The following is a 26,260-nucleotide window of genomic DNA, read 5'->3' on the forward strand; positions in this document are numbered from 1 at the left end:
CACAACTTTTATAGATTACAGATGCAGGTAGCTTTAGGCCAAGACATTGGGTATGAATTCAGTATCAAGCAGCCCACCTGCTAGTTGATAAATACAGTGGGGTTTAACCCATAACTGGGGAGTCGCCCCTGACATGGACCAGGTGCATCAACCCTGCTTGGGGCACTATTAAGAACGGTGCTATGGTCATATGGGCTCCTGGGCAGAGACATCTTTCCTGGACCCCTTTAATACGGTACCCAATTAGCTAAAGATCTAACCCAATGCCTTATCTGCCATCTGAGCTGGACCCCCACATTGCTGGGCTGCAACCTGAGCCCCCTATCCACACCCTATTACCAGAGCTCTTTCCCTGCAGCTGAAAGGTGCACTCCATCCAGTCTGAAGAGAAACTCATTTGATAATTTTATGCTGAACTCCTTGAGGTTGCCCTCTTAAGTACTGACAAGTGGTGGGCCTGATCTGCCCCTTCCCCTGCAACTGGATTGGCCCTTCTGACAAGCCTTCACACTGCACAGTTGGAAAGGGAAGCATTAAATGTGCCCCCCTATGGCAGTGCAGACAGGGCTGTGGCCTTGCTGCACAGCAAACACTGCTCCCCAGAGTGCTAAGTGAGCAGGGATTGCAAGAATTTATCCTAAGGATTCATTGATATTAATCTGGAACCATAATCATTAAGGCAGGGAATATACAATTTAGGAAGTCAAATTTGTGTTGGAATATTTTGAGTAAGTTTTCTTCTAGGGCAGCTAAAGGGAGGCAAACATTCTGATGCATTCACACTACACATACTTTGCTAGATTTCACATTGCAATAGAGGATGTGGACATATTATTCAATCCTTTCTACTTATTAGATGTTTCTTGCTGTTCAATTCAGGCCTTAGCATAATAATGTAACATTTGGGTGCAAAGATGCAACCCAGCAGTCCAGCACTGGAGGCTAAAATAGAGAAGATCTCCACTGCAACCATGTATTTTCCCTTTGTGCTCAGGTAGGAGGGAATAAATGATAACCAAACACTGCAAAAGACCAACATGCTGAAAGTGATGAACTTGGCTTCATTGAAACTGTCGGGTAACTTTCTGGAAAGGAAAGCCACAGTGAAACTGACTGTTGCCAGGAGGCCCATGTAGCCAAGAACACAGTAGAACATAGTCACACACCCCTCATTGCATTCTAATACAATTTCTGAAGTCAAGGAGTGCATGTCAACATCTGGGAATGGGGGAGAGGTTGCAAGCCAAACAGTACAAATAAGTGCTTGGATGAGGGAGCAGGAAAGAACAATGGAGTTGGCCAAACTCTTCCCCACCCACTTCCTCATTTTGGATCCAGGTTTGGTGGCCATGAAAGCCAGAACCACTGTGGTCGTTTTTGCCAGCACACAAGAAACAGCAACTGAGAAAATGATGCTGAAAGTAGTTTGTCGAAGGAAACACATTACCTTATGGGGTTGTCCAATAAATAAAAATGCACAAAGGAAGCAGAGGAACAGGGAGATGAGCAGAGTATAGGTGAGGTCCCGGTTGTTAGCTTTGACAATGGGAGTGTTGTGGTGCTTCATAAATATTCCTAGCACTAAAGCTGTCATCATAGAGAATGAAAGAGCTAAAGAAGTTAAGCAGAGACTCAGAGGTTCTTCATAAGACAGAAAGCTGAAATTCTTGGGAATACAAAAATCCTGCTTTTTGTTTGCATATTTTTCATCTGTGCATTTATGACAATCATTCATATCTGAAAATAACAACAATGGTATTTTTATGTAGAAAATATGGCCAGAAAGTTCCCCATCATGCAAAAAATGTTATTCTCCTTGTGATTAGATTTGTATGAGCAAAGATGCTTTGTCCTCACAGTCCAGGAATAAAGCATCTGAGCCTTGTTAGGTTAATCTTTGTGTGTGTTGACCTATGCCCATGTCCTATGCACCTTTGCTGGTCCAATAATTCCTCCCCCCCCCCACCTCCCAACCTTCCCTTGAACCTGAAAGGCAAAGGAACAGCATGCCATACAGTGAGGATAACTAGTAAACAAGCAGAATTCATGGTAGTGCACATCATTTACAGCTCAAGACACAGCTTCCAATTTCCCAACATTGTGGAGCTTGAGGTAATATAATATAACCTTAACTCTGGTATTAAGCTGGGAGGTATTTTGAATGCAGAAAGTGTTTTCATAATTGAGCATTTGTGTATGTGTGTGTTTGTTTACTGGTTGAATAATATTCAAGGCTAATCTGAAGTATATTACTATAAATAAATGTTTGATTTAGAAAGGCATTAAGAGATTACAGCCATTTTTATATATATATAAAAAATCTCCTAATCCACTGACGTTTAAAAAAGGAGCCAAAACTGACAACCCATTTAAGGAAAATAAACTCAGCCCCATTGAGATAACTATTTAAAAGTTGTTAATGGTGTTTCTTCAGCTACTGTTCTGATGTTGAAAAAGTCCAATTACATTATACACCTTACCAATTTGATCTGAAATCTTCCCTCCTGGGCATGGGATACAATCATAGCAGCAATATGCCTCCCCCTCCTTCACTTTTTTGCTAAAACCAGGATTGCAGCTCCCAGTACAGACAGAAAGAGGCTGTGCCTAATGCAGAAATGAAAGAGATTAATGATGATCTTGAAGATAATTATTGAGAAACCAATAAAATCCAGGAGACTTTCATATGTTATGTAATGATAACAAAAAAAATCATGATTTTATAGGAGCAGAATATTTTTCTAAACTATCTCTACCTGATTAAATCCCTTGTGCCATGTTATGACATTCTCATTGATGGTGAACACTTGGTCTGGAGAAGCCAGGGGGTCGGTCCTCCCAACTTTTATTCTATGAAAGGATTCATTTTTTAGGAACACCCAGTTATCAATATCAAAGCCAGCTGCAAACTCCCCATTCTGGTCAAAGGAGACTCTCTCCCCAGCACTATTGTTAAATGAGACCCTTTTCAAAAACTCGTGGAGCTGAATTGAAGTGGAAAAAACAATAGTTAGAAAATGCTGTAGTGTATATGTTAGGGTCAGGAAATAAGGAGGTAAAGTGGCAAAAATATTCTGTCAGTGTTATCTCTTTTTAAGGGATGAAGGAAGATGAAAGAGAAAGTTTCATTTTGGGAGGTGTGAATTGGTTTGCTTTAAAATACACACTGGATGAATCTTCTCCCCTTCTCTCACATTCATTACCTTCCAATGCTGGTGATCCTGAAATTTCTGCATGCCTCTGTCCTGCATGGCAGTGTGCTTGAGTCTAGATGAGGACATAGCATGTAAAGCATGGGCCATAACATAGACAGCATTATAGATACTGTAGCTGTGAGAGGTCATGCTCATTTCAAAAAAAGACTCAGAAAGACTCTCCAGCTTTTCCTCTCCAGTGCAAATGTCTCCATCTATCTTGCTGACATCTGTTTTTGGGAATACACAACCAAAAGCCTGTTGCCAGAAGTCCTTGATAAAACCATCTCCTGTGGTGCTGGATGGGTTTCTGTTTCTAACAAATTCTTGAAATCCTGGTAGATCATTGGAGTGAATTGTAAATGAGAGAGATCCATGGAACATTTCTGTATCCCATGTTCTTTGATACACCATTGAATTGAACTCCCCCTGGGCTGTTATTATCCACACAATACCTTTTGACTTCTTCCTTATATGTTCTTGTTCTGACAGATATGGAAACCATCTCAACAACACAATCCCATAAGATTCTCCATATGCCACCACTACACTGGCTTTACTGTCTATGATTTTGTCATGTATTTTACCCCCCTTGTTAAACATCTCATTAATTTCAGTGACAACAGTAAACGTATGGGTTCTTTCTATGAAGGCAAAGCAGATACCACTCTGAGAAAAAGGTGGAAACACATTTTGCACAAATCTTTCTCCATTGTCATTATCCATTGTTAGGAGCCCAATCCATGTCCACCTGAAATGCAGCAGCAAAGAAAGAATCCCTGCAAACTGACTGTCTTCTCTGGGCACCATCTGGTAGAATGGGATGCCTGGCGTTTTGTCATTCATCACTGGAGCAGGGCCATAGATGAGCTAAAGGAAAGTGTGGAAAGGGGAGAATATAATTGTACCCAAATAGGCCTTAACACCATTTCCACTGAAAGAACAACAAAAGAACCTCCACAACCTGGTATTGCCATATTCCCCAAACTGAAAATCCGGACAAAGTTGTAGAGCTTTTACCACCCCACCCCCTGCCATACATCTGGGTTTTCCAGGGCATCTTTGCCAATTTTGTGAAAATCCCCCCGGATGCCAAAATGCTATCCAATTCCCAGATGTGTCCAGATGAATGGCAACCTTAAGTTAGGTTGTGAGGGGGAAAGCCCTTTCCACCACTTGTAATGAGTGGTCCCAAAAGCCCAGCAAGGCTCAGACACTGGAACAGATCAGTGGGAAGCTCACAGGGCAAAATGCCCCAAACCTTTAAAGGCCATGGCCCTTTCCTCTTCTCATGAGATTTCCTGGGATCTCTCTAGAGCACAATGGGGGACACAACTCTGCTCTCTGGACTGCGTGTCACCAGGCAAAGTTGTCCCGCATGCAGCTCATGCCCCCCCCAAACCCAGCCAGATGGGCGGAGTATAAATAATAAATTATTATTATTATTATTATTATTATTATTATTATTATTATTATTATTATTGCTGCTGCTGCTGCTGCTACTACCTGATATGTGATATGGCAGAGTTCTGCTTAGCTAACCCTTAATGTTTATATTCCTAAAGTATTGTCACAAAACATTTTTTTTTCTTAACAGAATTGGCTTATTTCAAAGTTGGAGGAAGAGGTAAAGTGCTTAGGTTGTTATGCTTCTTGATTCTAATTTAAGAATGACCCACAGAGGCTTTATTTAACAATCAAGGCTTGACAGTTACACAAAGTGATGGCCATGTGTGTATGTTATTCACTGACTATGCCAAAAGCATAACATTTTAAAAGGAAAAGTTTATTTATTTATTTATTAAGTTTTTTATTTATACAACAAGAAAAACAAACAAACAAAAAACACAAATACCAAATTACACACAAATTACAAAAATAACCATAGACACATAATATTCTTAGCAAACAATAAAACATCTATTGGTCTTAACACTAAAGACCCAACCTCCCGTCTATTCCATACTTCAGATTCATATTACTTATTGCCAATATACATTTTTTTTCATAATTAAACTTATTCTCATTAAATCTAATTTCTTATATCTACCTTGCAACTATTACTGAAGTTCCTCGAATGCTGCAACAGAATTTAAACTACTATATTTATTTTTCAGATATTCTTTAAAAAACCTCCCATTTAGAAACAAATTCCTGTTTTGATTTATTCTTTATATTTTCTGATAAACCATCTAATTCAGCATATTCTGTCAGCTTTTGGATCCAATCTTGAATAGAGGGAATTTCATTACTCTTCCATTCTGCTGCGATCAAAACTCTTGCTGCTGCCGTCACATATAAAAAGATACCCTTCCTCTTTTGTGGAATATCCAAATCTGTTATTCCCAGGAGGTAGGCCTCTGTTTTTTTATTGAAAGAGATCTTTAGCATTTTTTGCAGTTCTGCATGTATACTCTCCCAGAATACCTGTATTTTCCTACATATCCACCACATATGGTAGAATGTTCCTGAGTCTAAAAGGAAATGTTTAAAAGTAGTAAAGCCCTATAATTATACATAGAACAACACACACAAACATACACACATTGACAGAAACATATGGCATACCTGTGGAATTTTGAAAATATCCACAAGTCTTGCCGCTTGAAGTGAGGTTGGGGGGTCCAGTCCCCCAATGACTCCAATCAGGTTTGTTTGGACATCACATTGGTAATTTGGGACAAATCTTCCCAGGGTGTATATAAGTAGTATTGTAGAATGGTAGGTCCACTTATCAGTATAATAGTTATCATAGATGTGGAAACCCAAGGTGATATTGGGCAAGAGGTGAAAGTTTTCATTAATCTCTTTTACTGCAAATGCCAAGGCCAGGATGTGCTGATAATTCTTAGGTATTGCACTAGAAGGTAAGTTGTATTCTGAATCATAAGGAACTTCACACTGATATTGCAATTGTTAGAAAAGTATTGTATCGGTTTAAAAATATTATTAAACGATTAATACTTTGAAAATGTTAAATCCTTTTTTCACTTGGAATACCATTTCAGAATATGGGATACTGTTTTTCATCTTCTTTGGAAAGATTAATAAAAAGTTCCAAGACATAGCAGTAACTCCAGGAATTGCTGAAACTGGAGTTTTATTCATTATCCCCAAGACTGCCACCAGTCATGTCCCAAAGCTGGGGTATAAAATTGCAGGAGAAGGACTGCAGAAGAACTATAATTTAAGGCATGGTTTATATACTGTCTACAGATGGTCATTGATTCAATTCACAGCATCTTCAGTTGCAGACCCCTTGTGAATAACAGGACCAGGAAAGACCTCTGTCACAGTTCAGGGAGAGCAGCTACCAAAAGTAGAAAAACTGGCATAATTGGACCTGCTATCTGATGCAGTAAAAGATGATGCCATGTAATTGCCTAGATAAACTTTTCCTCTAGGATATTTAAGAGGAGCAATTTTTTTTTATAAGATTAGGAGGATAAGATTAGGAGGACTGAATTGGGATATGCCTCAAAACATCTAACAACCAAGGGGGGTGGGGTTAGAATGCATATATGTATTCATAATGCCTTAGAGTGCTCATTATTTTCTCTCAGAAAATAAAAGGATAGTCTGAATTATTGTTAAGAATGAGAATGGTGACATAATGCATATATACTGAAAGAGATGTACAGCAGAGAAGACAAAGTGGAAGGCAGAAGATGAAAGGGAGCAACCATGAATAAACTTTCTATAACATGCTAGAGAAGGAAATGAGAAAGTCAGAGGTGTTCTCTAGCTCCCAGTAAGAACAAATATTGCAAATGAAACTTAACCACTTACTTTAATGGGGGGGGCATTAGGGTCTTGTTAGCATAAACAGCAACAAAAGATTCTTCTTCCAGTACTTTTACATTTGCAAATCAAAGAATTTGGCAGAGAAAAGAAGGAGTTAAATCCATATGAAAATAATTATTTTATTTTCTATATTTTAATGTTCTTTTCCGCCTTCAGTGCTCTCTTAGTACCGTTCACTTCAGAAAAGAAGAAGAAAAAGCAAATTCATAGTAAGATATCCTTTCTTTAAAAAAAGGAATGAGTCAAAATCTTACGCAAGCTCTTCAAACAAAGGTGGTGGGGGTTCTTCAGTGAAGCTGATTCGATTGGAGATTATGAAAGCCTGGGAAGCAATGGCTCCAATGTTGAGGTCTCCTGACTGATGATACTGATGAAGTGGAGCATGTGGATCATCAACCATGCACTTAATGACGTGAGCTTTGCTTACCATGTGAGGAAACAATAACAAAATCAAGGCAAGCAGCAGCACCATTGTTAACACCAGGCAACGGCACTATTTTCATCTCTTAAAGCTCAGGACTAAAATACAGAGTGTCAGAGATGAGGCTGATATATCCTTGTCTGATCACAATCTTTATGTAATTTCCTTCAAAGGCTGTTATTAGCTTTGTTTGTGGCCACTGCAACTGGGATATTTAATTACAGTCATTCTGAAAGAGGAAAGCAGTGAGTATAAAATTGTGCATACTCTATGGAATTGCTGAGAAATATATATTATATTTGTGTTAAATCAAAAATTAACTGGTTTCTTTCACTCAGTTAGATATCATGGCGTACCTGAATTGGTTGTGGCACACGGGGGAAATTACAAAAGAATAAGAAGTCCAGAGAGGAAATTAATTTTTTTGATCAAAGGTGTGCCTTGTTTCAGAACAGGGAGAGCTAACAGGTCCATGAAACATTGCCCCACCAACCTCAATCTTCCCTCAGTTATGTCCTGCCTACCTGCTTTCTTACTTGCATCCTGTCCAGTAGGTAGTACTGGACTGTCACCTGTTGGTGACTTGTGAAAAGTAGTGGGTGGTTCACCACACCTTAACCAAGGTTAAGCAGTGTGTGCAGAGCCCCAGCTGAGTCTTCAGAGATTTGCAGCTCCTAGCAGACAGCTCATGGATCACTGCCGTGTCATGGCAAAGGGGCTTGAATAACTCAGAGAAGCTATGAGCTATGCTGTGCAAGGCCACCCAAGATGGACAGGTCATAGTGGAGAGTTTTGACTAAACGTGTTCCACCTGGAGCAGGAACTGGCAAGCCACTCCAGTATACCTGCCATGAAAACTCCATGGACAAAGACAACAGGCATATAAAAGTTACAACGCTGGAAGATGAGCCCCTCAGGTAGGAAGGCATCCAACATGCTACTGAGGAAATGCAGAGAACAAGTACAATTAGATTCAGAACTGATGAAGCAGCTGGGCCAAAGCTGAAAGGTCGTTCAGTTTTGGATATGCCTGGAAGTGAAAGGAAAGTCCAATGCTGTAAAGAAAAATATTACATAGGAATCTGGAATGTAAGAACCATGAACCTTGTTAAGCTGGATGTGGTCAAAAATGAGATGGCAAGAATAAATATTGACATCCTGAGCATCAGTGAACTAAAATGGATGGGAATGGGCGAATTCAGTTTGAATGACCATCATATCTACTACTGTGGGCAAGAATCCCGTAAAAGAAATGGAGTGGCCCTCATAGTCAGCAAAAGAATGGCGAAAGCTGTACTGGGATGCAATCTCAAAAATGACAGAATGATCTCGATATGAATCCAAGGCAGAACTTTTAACATCACAGTAATCCAAGTTTATGCAGCAACTACCGGTGCTGAAGAAACTGAAATTGACCAGTTCTATGAAGACTTACAACACCTTCTAGAAATGACACCAACAAAGGATGTTCTTCTCATTATAGGGGATTGGAATGCTAAAGTAAGGAGTCAAGAGATAAAAGGAACAACTGGCAAGTTTGGCTTTGGAGTTCAAAACAAAGCAGGGCAAAGGCTAATAGACTTCTGCCAAAAGAACAAGCTGGTCATAACAAACACTCTTTTCCAACAACACAAGAGACGACTCTACACATGGACATCACCAGATGGGTAGCATGAAAATCAGATTGATTATATTCTCTGCAGCCAGAGATGGAGAAGCTCTATGCAGTCAGCAAAAGCAAGACCTGGAGCTGACTGTGGCACAGATCATCAGCTTCTTATACCAAAATTCCAGCTTAAACTGAAGAAAGTAGGAAAAACCACTGGGCCAGTAAGACACACTCTAAATCAAATCTCTTATGAATACACAGTGGAAGTGAGGAACAGGTTTAAGGATTTAGATTTGGTGGACAGAGTACCTGAAGAACTATGGATGGAGGCTCGCAACATTATACAGGAGGCAGCAACTAAAACCATCCCAACGAAAAGGAAATGCAAGAAAGCAAAGTGGCTGTCCAATGAGGCCTTACAAATAGCGGGGGAGAGAAGGCAAGTAAAATGCCAGGGAGATAGTGAAAGATACAGGAAATTGAATGCAGATTTCCAAAAAATAGCAAGGAGAAACAAGAGGGCCTTCTTAAACGAGCAATGCAAAGAAATAGAGGAAAACAACAGAATGGGAAAAACCAGAGTTCTGTTCAAGAAAATTGGAGATATGAAAGGAACATTTCATACAAAGATTGCCATAGTAAAGGACAAAAGTGGAAAGGACCTAACAGAAGCAGCAGAAGAAGAGGTGGCAAGAATACACAGAGGAATTATACCAGAAAGATATGGAGGTCTCATACACCCCAGGTAGTGTGGTTGCTGACCTTCAGCCAAGCATCCTGGAGAGTGAAGTCAAATGGGCCTTAGAAACATTGCTAATAACAAAGGCAGTGGAAGTGATATTCCTTTCCCCCCAATAATTTTTTATTGTTTTCTTTATATATTCTTTCTTACAATATTTTAATCAACACAAAAGCATTTTAGCTCTGCCAAGCTTGTGACTTCCCTCCCTCCCTTCAGTTGGTATCCCATATCACATCCATTCACATATTTTATCTTTTCACTTTTTTTATCTACATTATAGGAGTTACTTCAATACTGCCAGTGTCCTTAAATTTGTACAACTGTCTTTTAAATATACCATAAATTTACTCCAATTTTCTTGGAATCTCTGGTCGTCCTGATTCCAGATTCTTCCCTTCAGTTTGGCTAATTCCGCATAGTCAGTCACTTTCATCTGCCACTCCGCAATGGTGGGAACTTCTTTTGATTTCCAATTTTGGGCCACCAAAGTCCTTGCAGCAGCTGTGGCGTGATGATATTCCAGCTGAACTATTTAATATTTTAAAAGATGATGCTGTTAAGATGCTACACTCAATATGCCAGCAAGTTTGGAAAACTCAGCAGTGGCCAGAGGACTGGAGAAGATCAGTTTATATCCCAATCTCAAAGAAGGGCAGTGCCACATAATGCTCCAATTGTGCTCATTTCAAATGCTAGCAAGGTTATGCTTAAAATTCTACAAGGCAGGCTTAAGCAGTATGTGGACCGAGAACTCCCAGAAGCGCAAGTTGGATTTCGAAGGGGCAGAGGAACCAGAGACCAAATTGCAAACATGCGCTGGAGAAAGCTAAAGAGTTCCAGAAAAGCATCTACTTCTGCTTCATTGACTACGCAAAAGCATTTGACTGTGTCGACCACAGCAAACTATGGCAAGTTCTTAAAGAAATGGGAGTGCCTGTCTCCTGAGAAATCCCTATGTGGGACAAGAAGCTACAGTTAGAACTGGATATGGGACAACTGATTGGTTCAAAATTGGGAAAGTAGTATGACAAGGCTGTATATTGTCTCCCTGCTTATTTAATTTATATACAGAATTCATCATGCGAAAGACTGGACTAGATGAATCCAAAGCCGGAATTAAGATTGCCGGAAGAAATATCAACAACCTCAGATATGCAGATGACACAACCTTGATGGCAGAAAGTGAGGAGGAATTAAAGAACTTTTTAATGAGGGTGAAAGAGGTGAGCGCAAAATATGGTCTGACGCTCAACATCAAAAAAACTAAGATTATGGCCACTGGTCCCATCACCTCCTGGCAAATAGAAGGGGAAGAAATGGAGGCAGTGAGAGATTTTACTTTCTTGGGCTCCATGATCACTGCAGATGGTGACAGCAGTCACAAAATTAAAAGACACCTGTTTCTTGGGAGAAAAGCAATGACAATCTAGACAACATCTTAAAAAGCGGAGACATCACCTTGCCAACAAAGGTCCATATAGTTAAAGCTATGGTTTTCCCAGTAGTGATGTATGGAAGTGAAAGCCGGACCATAAAGTAGGCTGATCGCCGAAGAATTGATGCTTTTGAATTATGGTGCTGGAGGAGATTCTTGAGAGTCCCATGGACTGCAAGGAGATCAAACCTCTCCATTCTGAAGGAAATCAGCCCTGAGTACTCAATGGAAGGACAGATCCTGAAGCTGAGGCTCCAATCCTTTGGCCAACTCATGAGAAGAAAAGACTCCCTGGAAAAGATCCTGATGTTGGGAAAGATTGAGGGCACAAGGAGAAGGGGACGACAGAGGACGAGATGGTTGAACAGTGTTCTCAAAACTACCAACATGAGTTTAACCAAACTGCGGGAGGCAGTGGAAGACAGGAGTGCCAAGTGTGCTCTGGTCCATGGAGTCATGAAGAGTTGGACACGACTAAACGACTAAACAACAACAGCAGCTGCAGCATACAGCTTTGTACAGAGTCCCAGGATAAGGGGAAAACTCTTCTCCCACACACTTCAGAATACTAAAGTATTTCTTGTCTCCAGACACAAGATACAAAGCTAAATATTGTTATCTACTAGATAACAGTCTTTGAAGTAAAGATACATATGTACAGAGAGATCCACTAACAGTATCATCATGCTAGCTAACACTAACATGACAATATCAGGACACAGGACACAGACATCAATTAAAAGTCTCATGCGCTACCAACTGAGCTATTATTTTGTTTTATTTTATGGTATTGCTTCTGTATTAATCTGCAATCCATTCCAATTCTTTTTTTAGCTGAAGTGTCAGTAAGAATGCCTTTTTTAAAATGAACAGATACCATAAATGCATTCCTGAATTTCAAAACGTTTCTTAAAATAGAAAGTTGTTAGGCTGCCTGCACCTTAGTAGGGACCAGAAAACATAGGAATAAACATAGGAGATTGGCACTGGGTTAAAATGGGCCACAACTTTTATAGATTACAGATGCAGGTAGCTTTAGGCCAAGACATTGGGTATGAATTCAGTATCAAGCAGCCCACCTGCTAGTTGATAAATACAGTGGGGTTTAACCCATAACTGGGGAGTCGCCCCTGACATGGACCAGGTGCATCAACCCTGCTTGGGGCACTATTCAGAACGGTGCTATGGTCATATGGGCTGCTGGGCAGAGACATCTTTCCTGGACCCCTTTAATATGGTACCCAATTAGCTAAAGATCTAACCCAATGCCTTATCTGCCATCTGAGCTGGACCCCCACATTGCTGGGCTGCAACCTGAGCCCCCTATCCACACCCTATTACCAGAGCTCTTTCCCTGCAGCTGAAAGGTGCACTCCATCCAGTCTGAAGAGAAACTCATTTGATAATTTTATGCTGAACTCCTTGAGGTTGCCCTCTTAAGTACTGACAAGTGGTGGGCCTGATCTGCCCCTTCCCCTGCAACTGGATTGGCCCTTCTGACAAGCCTTCACACTGCACAGTTGGAAAGGGAAGCATTAAATGTGCCCCCCTATGGCAGTGCAGACAGGGCTGTGGCCTTGCTGCACAGCAAACACTGCTCCCCAGAGTGCTAAGTGAACAGGGATTGCAAGAATTTATCCTAAGGATTCATTGATATTAATCTGGAACCATAATCATTAAGGCAGGGAATATACAATTTAGGAAGTCAAATTTGTGTTGGAATATTTTGAGTAAGTTTTCTTCTAGGGCAGCTAAAGGGAGGCAAACATTCTGATGCATTCACACTACACATACTTTGCTAGATTCCACATTGCAATAGAGCATGTGGACATATTGTTCAATCCTTTCTACTTATTAGATGTTTCTTGCTGTTCAATTCAGGCCTTAGCATAATAATGTAACATTTGGGTGCAAAGATGCAACCCAGCAGTCCAGCACTGGAGGCTAAAATAGAGAAGATCTCCACTGCAACCATGTATTTTCCCTTTGTGCTCAGGTAGGAGGGAATAAACGATAACCAAACACTGCAAAAGACCAACATGCTGAAAGTGATGAACTTGGCTTCATTGAAAGTGTCGGGTAACTTTCTGGAAAGGAAAGCCACAGTGAAACTGACTGTTGCCAGGAGGCCCATGTAGCCAAGAACACAGTAGAACATAGTCACACACCCCTCATTGCATTCTAATACAATTTCTGAAGTCAAGGAGTGCATGTCAACATCTGGGAATGGGGGAGAGGTTGCAAGCCAAACAGTACAAATAAGTGCTTGGATGAGGGAGCAGGAAAGAACAATGGAGTTGGCCAAACTCTTCCCCACCCACTTCCTCATTTTGGATCCAGGTTTGGTGGCCATGAAAGCCAGAACCACTGTGGTCGTTTTTGCCAGCACACAAGAAACAGCGACTGAGAAAATGATGCTGAAAGTAGTTTGTCGAAGGAAACACATTACCTTCTGGGGTTGTCCAATAAATAAAAATGCACAAAGGAAGCAGAGGAACAGGGAGATGAGCAGAGTATAGGTGAGGTCCCGGTTGTTAGCTTTGACAATGGGAGTGTTGTGGTGCTTCATAAATATTCCTAGCACTAAAGCTGTCATCATAGAAAATGAAAGAGCTAAAGTAATTAAGCAGAGACTCAAAGGTTCTTCATAAGACAGAAAGCTGAAATTCTTGGGAATACAAAAATCCTGCTTTTTGTTTGCATATTTTTCATTTGTGCATTTATGACAATCATTCATATCTGAAAAAAACAACAATGGTATTTTTATGTAGAAAATATGGCCAGAAAGTTCCCCATCATGCAATAAATGTTATTCTCCTTGTGATTAGATTTGTATGAGCAAAGATGCTTTGTCCTCACAGTCCAGGAATAAAGCATCTGAGCCTTGTTAGGTTAATCTTTGTGTGTGTTGACCTATGCCCATGTCCTATGCACCTTTGCTGGTCCAATAATTCCTCCCCCCCCCCACCTCCCAACCTTCCCTTGAACCTGAAAGGCAAAGGAACAGCATGCCATACAGTGAGGATAACTAGTAAACAAGCAGAATTCATGGTAGTGCACATCATTTACAGCTCAAGACACAGCTTCCAATTTCCCAACATTGTGGAGCTTGAGGTAATATAATATAACCTTAACTCTGGTATTAAGCTGGGAGGTATTTTGAATGCAGAAAGTGTTTTCATAATTGAGCATTTGTGTATGTGTGTGTTTGTTTACTGGTTGAATAATATTCAAGGCTAATCTGAAGTATATTACTATAAATAAATGTTTGATTTAGAAAGGCATTAAGAGATTACAGCCATTTTTTTTTTATATATAAAAAATCTCCTAATCCACTGACGTTTAAAAAAGGAGCCAAAACTGACAACCCATTTAAGGAAAATAAACTCAGCCCCATTGAGATAACTATTTAAAAGTTGTTAATGGTGTTTCTTCAGCTACTGTTCTGATGTTGAAAAAGTCCAATTACATTATACACCTTACCAATTTGATCTGAAATCTTCCCTCCTGGGCATGGGATACAATCATAGCAGCAAGATGCCTCCCCCTCCTTCACTTTTTTGCTAAAACCAGGATTGCAGCTCCCAGTACAGACAGAAAGAGGCTGTGCCTAATGCAGAAATGAAAGAGATTAATGATGATCTTGAAGATAATTATTGAGAAACCAATAAAATCCAGGAGACTTTCATATGTTATGTAATAATAACAAAAAAATCATGATTTTATAGGAGCAGAATATTTTTCTAAACTATCTCTACCTGATTAAATCCCTTGTGCCATGTTATGACATTCTCATTGATGGTGAACACTTGGTCTGGAGAAGCCAGGGGGTCGGTCCTCCCAACTTTTATTCTATGAAAGGATTCATTTTTTAGGAATATCCAGTTATCAATATCAAAGCCAGCTGCAAACTCCCCATTCTGGTCAAAGGAGACTCTCTCCCCAGCACTATTGTTAAATGAGACCCTTTTCAAAAACTCGTGGAGCTGAATTGAAGTGGAAAAAACAATAGTTAGAAAATGCTGTAGTGTATATGTTAGGGTCAGGAAATAAAGAGGTAAAGTGGCAAAAATATTCTATCAGTGTTATCTCTTTTTAAGGGATGAAGGAAGATGAAAGAGAAAGTATCATTTTAGGAGGTGTGAATTGGTTTGCTTTAAAATACACACTGGATGAATCTTCTCCCCTTCTCTCACATTCATTACCTTCCAATGCTGGTGATCCTGAAATTTCTGCATGCCTCTGTCCTGCATGGCAGTGTGCTTGAGTCTAGATGAGGACATAGCATGTAAAGCATGGGCCATAACATAGACAGCATTATAGATACTGTAGCTGTGAGAGGTCATGCTCATTTCAAAAAAAGACTCAGAAAGATTCTCCAGCTTCTCTTCCCCAGTGCAAATGTCCCCATCTATCTTGCTGACATGTGTATTTGGGAATACACAGCCAAAAGCCTGTTGCCAGAAGTCCTTGATAAAACCATCTCCTGTGGTGCTGGATGGGTTTCTGTTTCTAACAAATTCTTGAAATCCTGGTAGATCATTGGAGTGAATTGTAAATGAGAGAGATCCATGGAACATTTCTGTATCCCATGTTCTTTGATAGACCATTGAATTGAACTCCCCCTGGGCTGTTATTATCCACACAATACCTTTTGACTTCTTCCTTATATGTTCTTGTTCTGACAGATATGGAAACCATCTCAAGAACACAATCCCATAGGATTCTCCATATGCCACCACTACACTGGCTTTACTATCTATGATTTTGTCATGTATTTTACCCCCCTTGTTAAACATCTCATTAATTTCAGTGACAACAGTAAACGTTTGGGTTCTTTCTATGAAGGCAAAGCAGATACCACTCTGAGAAAAAGGCGGAGATACATTTTGCACAAATCTTTCTCCATTGTCATTATCCATAGTTAGGAGCCCAATCCATGTCCACCTGAAATGCAGCAGCAAAGAAAGAATCCCTGCAAACTGACTGTCTTCTCTGGGCACCATCTGGTAGAATGGGATACCTGGTGTTTTATCATTCATCACTGGAGCAGGGCCATAAATGAGCTAAAGGAAATTGTGGAAAGAAGAGAATATGATTGTACCCAAATTGGTCTTACTCAGAGTAGACTCACTGAAATTGATGAACCTAAGTTATTCATGCCTATTAACTTGCAAAGTAGTTTGAGCAGAACGTGTGTAGAATATCATCTATAGATACATGTCCAAATAACAATACTCACATTTTGTCACTTATACTTTCAGTAGACCTGCAATGTCAGTGGATTTTCCTTGCAACAAATTGGGTGCTGAGGGTGAGAGTGTTGGTTGGCCTGAAGTTTCCAGGCGGGTTTAAAGCTGAAGAGAAACTGCTCTGGGAACACATGCAGTATTGCCATGAATACAATGTATTCCTCAGAAACTTAGCTTCCACAGGTAATAGATTTTTATCCAGTCAGCAGTGGCAGATAAGATATCCCCTCCCTACATACAATTAGATGTGTTGGGGGAGGATAATAATGGGGAAGAAATTCCAGCCAGGCAGAGGTCCTAGTCTTGAGCTTAGAGTGTGCATTAATCAATCATCCCCTCAGGTCTCTTATCCTTATCTTGTACTGATGTTGCTCAACACCATTTCCACTGAAAGAACGGCAAAAGAACCTCCATAACCTGGGATTGCCATATTCCCAAAACTGAAAATCTGGACAAAGTTGTAGAGCTTTTACCACCTCATCCCCTGCCATACATCTGGGTTTTCCAGGGCATTTTTGCCAATTTTGCAAAAAAAAAAACCCGCACGCCAAAATGCTGTCCAATTCCCAGATGTGTCCAGATGTATGGCAACCCTAAATTAGGTTGTGAGGGGGGAAGCCCTTTCCACCACTTGCAATGAGTGGTCCCAAAAGCCCAGTGAGGCTCAGACACTGGAACAGATCAGTGGGAAGCTCACAGGGCAAAATGCCCAAAACCTTTAAAGGCCATGGCCCTTTCCTCTTCTCATGAGATTTCTTGGGATCTCTCTAGAGCACAATGGGGAACACAACTCTGCTCTCTGGACTGCGTGTCACCAGGCAAAGTTGTCCCGCATGCAGCTCATGCCCCCAAACAACCCAGCCAGATGGGCAGAGTATAAATAAATAATAATAATAATAATAATAATAATAATAATAATAATTATTATTATTATTATTATTATTATTATTATTACCTGATATGTGATATGGCAGAGTTCTGCTTAGCTGACCCTTATGTTTATATTCCTAAAGTATTGTCACAAAAGGGACGCGGGTGGCGCTGTGGGTAAAAGCCTCAGCGCCTAGGGCTTGCCGATCGAAAGGTCGCGGTTCGAATCCCCGTGGCAGGATGCGCTCCCGCTGCTCGGTCCCAGCGCCTGCCAACCTAGCAGTTCAAAAGCACCCCCGGGTGCAAGTAGATAAATAGGGACCGCTTACTGGCGGGAAGGTAAACGGCGTTTCCGTGTGCTGCGCTGGCTCGCCAGATGCAGCTTTGTCACGCTGGCCACGTGACCCGGAAGTGTCTCCGGACAGCGCTGGCCCCCGGCCTCTTGAGTGAGATGGGCGCACAACCCCAGAGTCTGTCAAGACTGGCCCGTATGGGCAGGGGTACCTTTACCTTTACCTATTGTCACAAAACATTTTTTTTTTCTTAAAAGATTGGCTTATTTCAAATTAGGAGGAAGAGGTGAAGTGCTTAGGTTGTTACGCTTCTTGATTCTAATTTAAGAATGACCCACACAGGCTTTATCTAACAATGAAGGCTTGACATTTACATAAACTGATGGCCATGCGTGTATGTTATTCACTGACTACGCCAAAAACAAAACATTTTAAAAGGAAATGTTTAAAAGTAGTAAAGCCCTATAATTATACATAGAACAACACACAAAAACATACACACATTGACAGAAACATATGGCATACCTGTGGAATTTTGAAAATATCCACAAGTCTTGCCACTTGAAGTGAGGTTGGGGGGTCCAGTCCCCCAATGACTCCAATCAGGTTTGTTTGGACATCACATTGGTAATTTGGCACAAATCTTCCCAGTGTGTATATAAGTAGCATTGTAGCATGGTAGGTCCACTTATCAGTATAATAGTTATCATAAATGTGGAAACCCAAGGTGATATTGGGCAAGAGGTGAAAGTTTTCATTAATCTCTTTTACTGCAAATGCCAAGGCCAGGATGTGCTGATAATTCTTAGGTATTGCACTAGAAAGCAAGTTGTATTCTGAATCATAAGGAACTTCACACTGGTATTGCAATTGTTAGAAAAGTATTGTATCGGTTTAAAAATATTATTAAACTATTCCATCTCCCTGGGACTTTGAAAATGTTTCATCCTTTTTTCACTTGCACCATTTGTTTGATGGGGGGAGGTGGGGAAACCATTTCAAAAGGTGGGATACTGTTTTTCATCTTCTTGGGAAGATTAATAAAAAGTTCCAAGACATAGCAGTAACTCCAGGAATTGCGGAAACTGGAGTTTTATTCATTATCTCCAAGACTGCCACCAATCATGTCACTAAGCTGGGGTATAAAATTGCAGGAGAAGGACTGCAGAAGAACTATAATTTAAGGGAGAGTTTATATACTGTCTACAGATGGTCATTGATTGAATTCACAGCATCTTCAGTTGCAGACCCCTTGTGAATAACAGGACCAGGAAAGACCTCTGTCACAGTTTAGGGAGAGCTGCTATGAAAGCAGAAAAACTGGCATAATTGGACCTGCTATCTGATGCAGTAAAAGAAGATGCCATGTAATTGCCTAGATCAACTTTTCCTCTAGGATATTGAAGAAGAGCAAATATAATTTTGATTAGATTAGGAGGACTGAATTGGGATATGCCTCAAAACATCAAACAATGAAGGGGGGGTTAGAATGCACAAACATATTTATAATGCCTTGGAGTGCTCATTATTTTCTCTCAGAAAATAATAGGACAGTCTGAATTATTGTTAAGAATGAGAATGGTGACGACATATTGCATATATGCTGAAAGAGATGTACAGGAGAGAAGACAAAGCAGAAGGCCGGAGATGAAAGTTAGCAACCATGAATAAACTTTCTATAACATGCTAGAGAAGGGAGTCAGAAAGTCAGAGGTGTTCTCTACCTCCCAGTAAAAATAAATATTGCAAATGAAACTTAACCACTTATTTTAATAGAAAAAAAACACATTAGGGTCTTGTATTGTTAGCATAAACAGCAACTAGAGATTCTTCTTCCAGTACTTTTACATTTGCAAATCAAAGAATTTGGCAGAGAAAAGAAGGAGTTAAATCCATATGAAAATAATTATTTTATTTACAACATTCCCATGTTCTTATTATCCTTCAGTGCTCTCTTAGTACCCTTCACTTCAGAGAAGAAGAAGAGAAAGCAAATTCATAGTAAGATATCCTTTCTTTAAAAAAAGGAATGAGTCAAAATCTTACGCAAGCTCTTCAAACAAAGGTGGTGGGGGTTCTTCAGTGAAGCTGATTCGATTGGAGATTATGAAAGCCTGGGAAGCAATGGCTCCGATGATGAGGTCTCCTGGCTGATGATACTGATGGAGTGGAGCATGTGGATCATCAACCATGCACTTAATGACGTGAGCTTTGCTTACCATGTGAGGAAACAATAACAAAATCAAGGCAAGCAGCAGCACCATTGTTAACACCAGGCAATGGCACTATTTTCATCTCTTAAAGCTCAGGACTAAAATACAGAGTGTCAGAGATGAGGCTGATATATCCTTGTCTGATCACAATCTTTATGTAATTTCCTTCAAAGGCTGTTATTAGCTTTGTTTGTGGCCACTGCAACTGGAATATTTAATCACAGTCATTCTGAAAGAGGAAAGCAGTGAGTATAAAATTGTGCATACTCTATGGAATTGCTGAGAAATATATATTATATTTGTGTTAAATCAAATATCAACTGGTTTCTTTCACTCAGTTAGATATCCTGGGGTACCTGAATTGGTTGTGACTCACTGGGGAAATTACAAAAGAATAAGAAATCCAGAGAGGAAATAAAATGTTTTGATCAAAGGCATGCCCTGTTTCAGAACAGGGATAGCTAACAGGTCCATGAAACATTGTCCCACCAACCTCAATCTTCCATCAGTTATGTCCTGCCTACCTGCTTTCTTACTTGCATCCTTTGTAAGTAGGTAGTACTGACTGTCACCTGTTGGTGACTTGTGAAAAGTAGTGGGTGGTTCACCACACCTTAACCAAGGTTAAGCAGTGTATGCAGAGCACCAGCCGAGTCTTCAGAGCTTTGCAGCTCCTAGCAGACAGCTTCTTCCAGAGTCCTACGATAAGGGGAAAACTCTTCTCCCAAACAGTTCAGAGTAATAAAGTATTTATTGTCTCCAGATACAAGACAAAGCTAAATATTGTTATCTACTATATGAAGGCATTAGAGTATTTGAAGTAAAGATACATATGTACAGAAAGATCCACTAACAGTATCATCATGCTATCTAACACTAACATGACAATATCAGGACACAGACATCTATTAAGAGTCTCATGCGCTGCCAACTGGGCTATTCCAGTGTACTATACTAGCAATCATTATTTTGTTTTGTTTCATTTTATAGTATTGCTTCTGTATTAATCTGTAATCCATTCCAATTCTTTTTTTAGCTGAAGTGTCAGTAAGAATGCCTTTTGAACAGATACCATAAATACATTTCTGAATTTCAAAAAAAAAAATATTAAAATGGAAAGTCTTTAATTTAAACATAGTCTGATGCCTTGATTCTCCCTTCCCTTGCTGAATTCCTTTTATACACTACCCAATACATTGAGTTGGCTGGGATGGTAATACAATATAGAGGATTACAGAGCTGTTTCAGTGGAGACTGCCAGGATATTCACTCAGAGGCAACGGGGCGGGGGGCGGGGGGTCAATGTGAGTTATGGCTTTGGTTTTGCAAGGCAAAGTATGGTTTTGGCATTGCCAGATATTTTCTTATCCATTTGGTAAGATCTTGAGTCCTTTCCCTTGAAGCTTGGTAGGGACCAGAAAACATAGGAATAAACATAGGAGATTGGCATTGGGTTCAAATGGGCCACAACTTATTCAACATCTTTATCAACGACTTGGATGATGGACTCTAGGGCATCCTGATCAAATTTGCAGATGACACTAACTGGGAGGGGTGGCTAACACTCCAGAGGACAGGATCACATTTCAAAATGACCTTGACAGATTAGAGAACTGGGCCAAAACAAACAAGATGAACTTTAACAGGGAGAAATGTAAAGTATTGCACTTGGGCAAAAAAAATGAGAGGCACAAATACAAGATGGGTGACATCTGGCTTGAGAGCAGTACATGTGAAAAGGATCTAGGAGTCTTGGTTGACCACAAACTTGACATGAGCCAACAGTGTGACGCGGCAGCTAAAAAAGCCAATGCAATTCTGGGCTGCATCAATAGGAGTATAGCATCTAGATCAAGGGAAGTAATAGTGCCACTGTATTCTGCTCTGGTCAGATCTCACCTGGAGTACTGTGTCCAGTTCTGGGCACCACAGTTCAAGAAGGACACTGACAAACTGGAACGTGTCCAGAGGAGGGCAACCAAAATGGTAAAAGGCCTGGAAACAATGCCTTATGAGGAACGGCTAAGGGAGCTGGGCATGTTTAGCCTGGAGAAGAGGAGGGTAAGGGGTGATATGATAGCCATGTTCAAATATATAAAAGGATGTCATATAGAGGAGGGAGAAAGGTTGTTTTCTGCTGCTCCAGAGAAGCGGACACGGAGCAATGGATCCAAACTACAAGAAAGAAGATTCCACCTAAACATTAGGAAGAACTTCCTGACAGTAAGAGCTGTTCGACAGTGGAATTTGCTGCCAAGGAGTGTGGTGGAGTCTCCTTCTTTGGAGGTCTTTAAGCAGAGGCTTGACAACCATATGTCAGTAGTGCTGTGATAGTGTTTCCTGCTTGGCAGGGGGTTGGACTCGATGGCCCTTGTGGTCTATTCCAACTCTATGATTCTATGAACTACAACTTTTATTGACTACAAATGCAGGTAGTTTTAGGCCAAGGCATTGGGTATGAATTCAGTATCAAGCATCCCACCTGCTAATTGATAAATACAGTGGGGGTTTTTTTAGTTTTTTTTATTTAAAGTTATAACAAAACATATTTTCCAAAAACATATCCTTATTCCCTCCCCATTTTTCCTCCCCCCTCCCCCCACAACCCCCCCACCACCACACACCCCGACTTCCCTCAGTTCCAGTCTTTGGTTTCTCCAATAATGCTATTTTCTGCATGTTACAGAGTTGTATAGATCCTCCAACTGTTTAGCTAATTATTATCAATAAAAAAAAATTAAATTGTGGATGTTTATTCAAAACCTGCCAAGGAGTCCAGTTCGCTTTGTTGCATCTTCAAATACTTTGTGAAAGGTTCCCATTCATCCTTAAAGTCACAGTTATCCTTGTCCCGTAGCTTATGAGTCAAATTTGCCAGTTCTGCATAATCCATCAATTTTTCTTGCCATAATTCTTTAGTTGGGATTTCTTCAGTCTTCCATCCTTGTGCTATCAGAACTCTCGCGGCCGTTGTCGCATACATGAAGATGTTTTTCAACTTTTTTGGCAACAAAAATGCCTCGGGTTTTTTAACAAATGTTAAATGGAACATTTTCTTCAGTTCATTTCCCAAATTTTTTTAATTACCTTACAATCCCACCACATATGATAAAATGTTCCCTCCTTTTCCTTACACTTCCAACATATGTTTGAACTAGTTTTGTACATTTTCCCTAACTGCACTGGTGTCGTGTACCATCTGTACATCATCTTCATGTAATTATCCTTCAATAGGGAACAATCTGTAAATTTTAAGTCAGTTTTCCATAATTTAACCCAATCCATCATGATGTTGTGACCTACATCTTGTGCCCATTTAATCATAACTGATTTTACCTCTTCATCTTTCGTCTCCCATTCTAATAGTATGCTATATGCGGCCTTCAGTAGTTTCGCTTTCCCTTCAATCACTTCCGTTTGAAACCTAGATCTAGTATAACTAAATCCTTTCTTACAGTCTTCTTTATATGTTTCATGTAGTTGTCGATAATGCAACCAACTCTGAAAGTGGTCTTTGATCTCATCATAATCTCTTAATTTCCATTTTCCATCATGTTCCTTTAATAAATCAGCGTATGTGAGCCATTTTCCTTTCTTTCCAAGTGGTTTGAGCAGTAATGCTTCATGTGGTGAAAGCCACCACAGAGTCTTTTGTTCCAATAAGTCTTTATATCTCTCCCATACTCTCATTAATGATTTCCTGATTATATGGTTGTAAAAGCTTCTATGAGTCTTCCCTTTCCCGTACCATAAATATGCATGCCAACCAAATCTGTTGTCATGACCTTCTAGTTCTAGTGCCTCTTGCTTGTCCAATCTCATCCAGTCCCTGATCCATACCAACCAAGCAGATTCGTAATACAATTTAAGGTCTGGGAGAGCAAACCCGCCTCTGTCTTTTACATCTGTAAGTATTTTATGTTTTATCCTTGGCCTTTTGCCCCCCCCCCCCCCGATAAATCTTAAAATCTCTTTCTGCCATTTTTTAAAGCATTCATCTTTCAGGATGACTGGTATTGATTGAAAAAGAAATAGCATTTTTGGCAACACATTCATTTTAATCGCTGATATTTTTCCTAACATTGAGAGATTCATTCTGCTCCATATTTCTAAATTTCTTTTTACCTCAAGCCAAATTTTTTCATAGTTATTTTTAAATAGGTTTGTATTTCTTGATGTTAACCAAATCCCTAAATATTTAACCTTTTTGTGGACTTCAATCTCAATATTTTGTTCTAATTCGGTTCTTTCTTCTTCCTTCATGTTTTTAACTAATAATTTAGTTTTATTCCTATTTAACTTAAATCCTGCCACTTCCCCAAAATTCTGAATTTTTTCTATTACTTTAGGGAGTGAAGTTTTAGGTTCTTCCACTGTTATCACTAGGTCATCTGCATACGCTTTTAACTTGAATTCACTTTTCCCAGTTTTTACACCTGCAATCTCTTTATTTGCTCTTATGTTTTTGGCAAGTACTTCCAAGACCAGAATAAACAATAATGGTGATAATGGGCATCCTTGTCTTGTTCCTTTTTGGATCTTATAGTCATCCGTTATCACCTGATTTATAATTAGTTTGGCTTTTTGTTCTGAATAGATTGCTCCTATTGCTTTTAAAAACGTGGGACCACTTCTGATTTGTTCTAACAGCTTTATCATGAACTTCCAAGAAACATTATCGAAGGCTTTTTCAGCGTCTATAAACATCATTGCCACTTTCTTTTCATTTTTAGCCTCCAAGTATTCTATTATATTCAAAATATTCATTATATTCTCCTTCATTTGTCTTCCTGGTAGGAACCCGGCTTGATCTTGATGTATATATTCATTTATTTATTTTTTTAATCTGTTAGCTAGGATATTTGCAAACAATTTGTAATAATTATTTAACAAGGAAATAGGCCTATAGTTTTTAATTTGCAGCAAATCTGCATCTTGTTTTGGAATTACTGTTATATAGGCCTGTTTCCATGTTTCTGGGATTTCGCCTGTGTTCAGTATTTCATTCATGACATCTTTCAATGGGTTCGCTAATTGTTCATTTAATATCTTAAAATATTTTGCCGTAAAGCCATCCGGGCCTGGAGATTTGCCATTTTTGGAGCTTTTTATTGCATCAAGTATTTCTTGCACTGTTATCTGGGAGTTAAGGATGTTCCTTTGTTCTTCTTTTAAATATGGCATATTGCTATTTCTGATGTACTGTACTCTTCTATCTTAAATGTTTTTTCTTTCCCTTGTCTATACAACTCAGAAAAATATTTAACAAACCCTTCTCGTATTTCCTTCAGCTTGTCTGTGATCCTGCCATTTATGTTAATTTTATAAATACAGTGGGGTTTAATCCATAACTGGGGAGTCACCCCTGACATGGACCAGGTGCATCAACCCTGCTTGGGTCACCATTGAGAATGGTGCTATGGTCCATTAGCCCCCATGTAGGCTCCTGGACAGAGACTCCTTCCCTGACCCCTTTAACAGGGTACCAATTAGCTAAATATCTAACCCAATGCCTTATCTGCCATCTGAGCTGGACCCCCACATTGCCGGGCTGCAACCTGAGTCCCCTATCCAGACTCTGTTACCAGAACTCATTCCCTGCAGCTGATAGGTGCACCCCATCCAGTCTGAACAGAAACTCATTTGATAATTTTATGTTGAACTCCTTGAGGTTGCCCTCTTAAGTACTGTCAAGTGGTGGGCCTGATCTACCCTTTCCTCTGCAACTGGATTGGCCCTTCTGACAAGCCTTCACACTGCACAGTTGGAAGGGGAAGCATTAAATGTGCCCCCCTATGGCAGTTCAGACAGGGCTGTGGCCTTTCTGCACAGCAAACGCTGCTCCCCCAGAGCTCTAGGTGAGCAGGGATTGCAAAAAATCATCCTAAGGATTCATTGATATTAATCTGGTAACCTTTATAATTGATGCAAGGAATATACCATGGGTAGGCAAACTAAGGCCCAGGGGCCGGATCCAGCCCAATTGCCTTCTAAATCTTGTCCGTGGACAGCCCGGAATCAGTGTGTTTTTACATGGGTAGAATTTGTCCTTTTATTTAAAATGCATCTCTGGGTTATTTGTGGGGCATAGGAATTTGTTCATATTTTTTTTCAAATGTAGTTTTCTTCTAGAACAGATAAAGGAAAGCAAACATTCTGGTGCATCCACACTACACATACTTTGCTAGATTACACATTGCAATAAATGATGTGGACATATTGTTCAATCCTTTCTTCTTACTAGATGTTCCTTGCTGTTCAATTCAGGCCTTAGCATAATAGTGTAACATTTGGGTGCAAAGATGCAACCCAGCAAGCCAGCACTAGAAGCCAAGATAGAGAAGATCTCCACTGCAACCATGTACTTTCCCTTGGAACTCAGGTAGGATGGAATAAAGGACGGCCAAACACTGCAAAAGACCACCGT

The 26,260-nt window shown here is 40.0% G+C and overlaps 2 protein-coding genes across 2 annotated transcripts; both read right to left on the reverse strand.

Moving 5' to 3' along the window:
* Positions 1-835: 835 nt before the first annotated feature.
* On the reverse strand, positions 836-7,428 carry LOC128398845 (vomeronasal type-2 receptor 26-like). Its single transcript, XM_053360104.1, has 6 exons — positions 7,253-7,428; positions 5,763-6,054; positions 3,441-4,064; positions 2,757-2,984; positions 2,481-2,607; positions 836-1,737 (listed from the first exon to the last, which is right to left on the reverse strand). The coding sequence occupies exons 1-6, from the start codon at positions 7,426-7,428 to the stop codon at positions 836-838; spliced, it is 2,349 nt and encodes a 782-aa protein (XP_053216079.1).
* A 5,614-nt stretch (positions 7,429-13,042) lies between these two features.
* LOC128398846 (vomeronasal type-2 receptor 26-like) lies at positions 13,043-24,615 on the reverse strand. Its single transcript, XM_053360105.1, has 7 exons — positions 24,178-24,615; positions 19,667-19,779; positions 18,146-18,437; positions 15,648-16,271; positions 14,964-15,191; positions 14,689-14,815; positions 13,043-13,944 (listed from the first exon to the last, which is right to left on the reverse strand). The coding sequence occupies exons 1-7, from the start codon at positions 24,613-24,615 to the stop codon at positions 13,043-13,045; spliced, it is 2,724 nt and encodes a 907-aa protein (XP_053216080.1).
* Positions 24,616-26,260: the final 1,645 nt, after the last annotated feature.

This window comes from Podarcis raffonei, chromosome 13, assembly GCF_027172205.1.
Source record: "Podarcis raffonei isolate rPodRaf1 chromosome 13, rPodRaf1.pri, whole genome shotgun sequence".
Taxonomy (NCBI): domain Eukaryota; kingdom Metazoa; phylum Chordata; class Lepidosauria; order Squamata; family Lacertidae; genus Podarcis; species Podarcis raffonei.

Coding starts and splice junctions, on each gene's coding strand:
- LOC128398845 (XM_053360104.1), bottom strand. CDS start 7,428: ATGGTAAGCAAAGCTCACGTCATTAAGTGCATGGTTGATGATCCACAT. Junction 6,055..7,252: donor CCTTTGTTTGAAGAGCTTGC/GTAAGATTTTGA, acceptor CTTACCTTCTAG/TGCAATACCTAAGAATTATC. Junction 2,985..3,440: donor GGCAACAGGCTTTTGGTTGT/GTATTCCCAAAA, acceptor ACTTCAATTCAG/CTCCACGAGTTTTTGAAAAG.
- LOC128398846 (XM_053360105.1), bottom strand. CDS start 24,615: ATGAAGGAGAATATAATGAATATTTTGAATATAATAGAATACTTGGAG. Junction 19,780..24,177: donor CTAAAACTTCACTCCCTAAA/GTAATAGAAAAA, acceptor CCACTCCATCAG/TATCATCAGCCAGGAGACCT. Junction 14,816..14,963: donor GGCACAAGGGATTTAATCAG/GTAGAGATAGTT, acceptor TTTCTGCATTAG/GCACAGCCTCTTTCTGTCTG.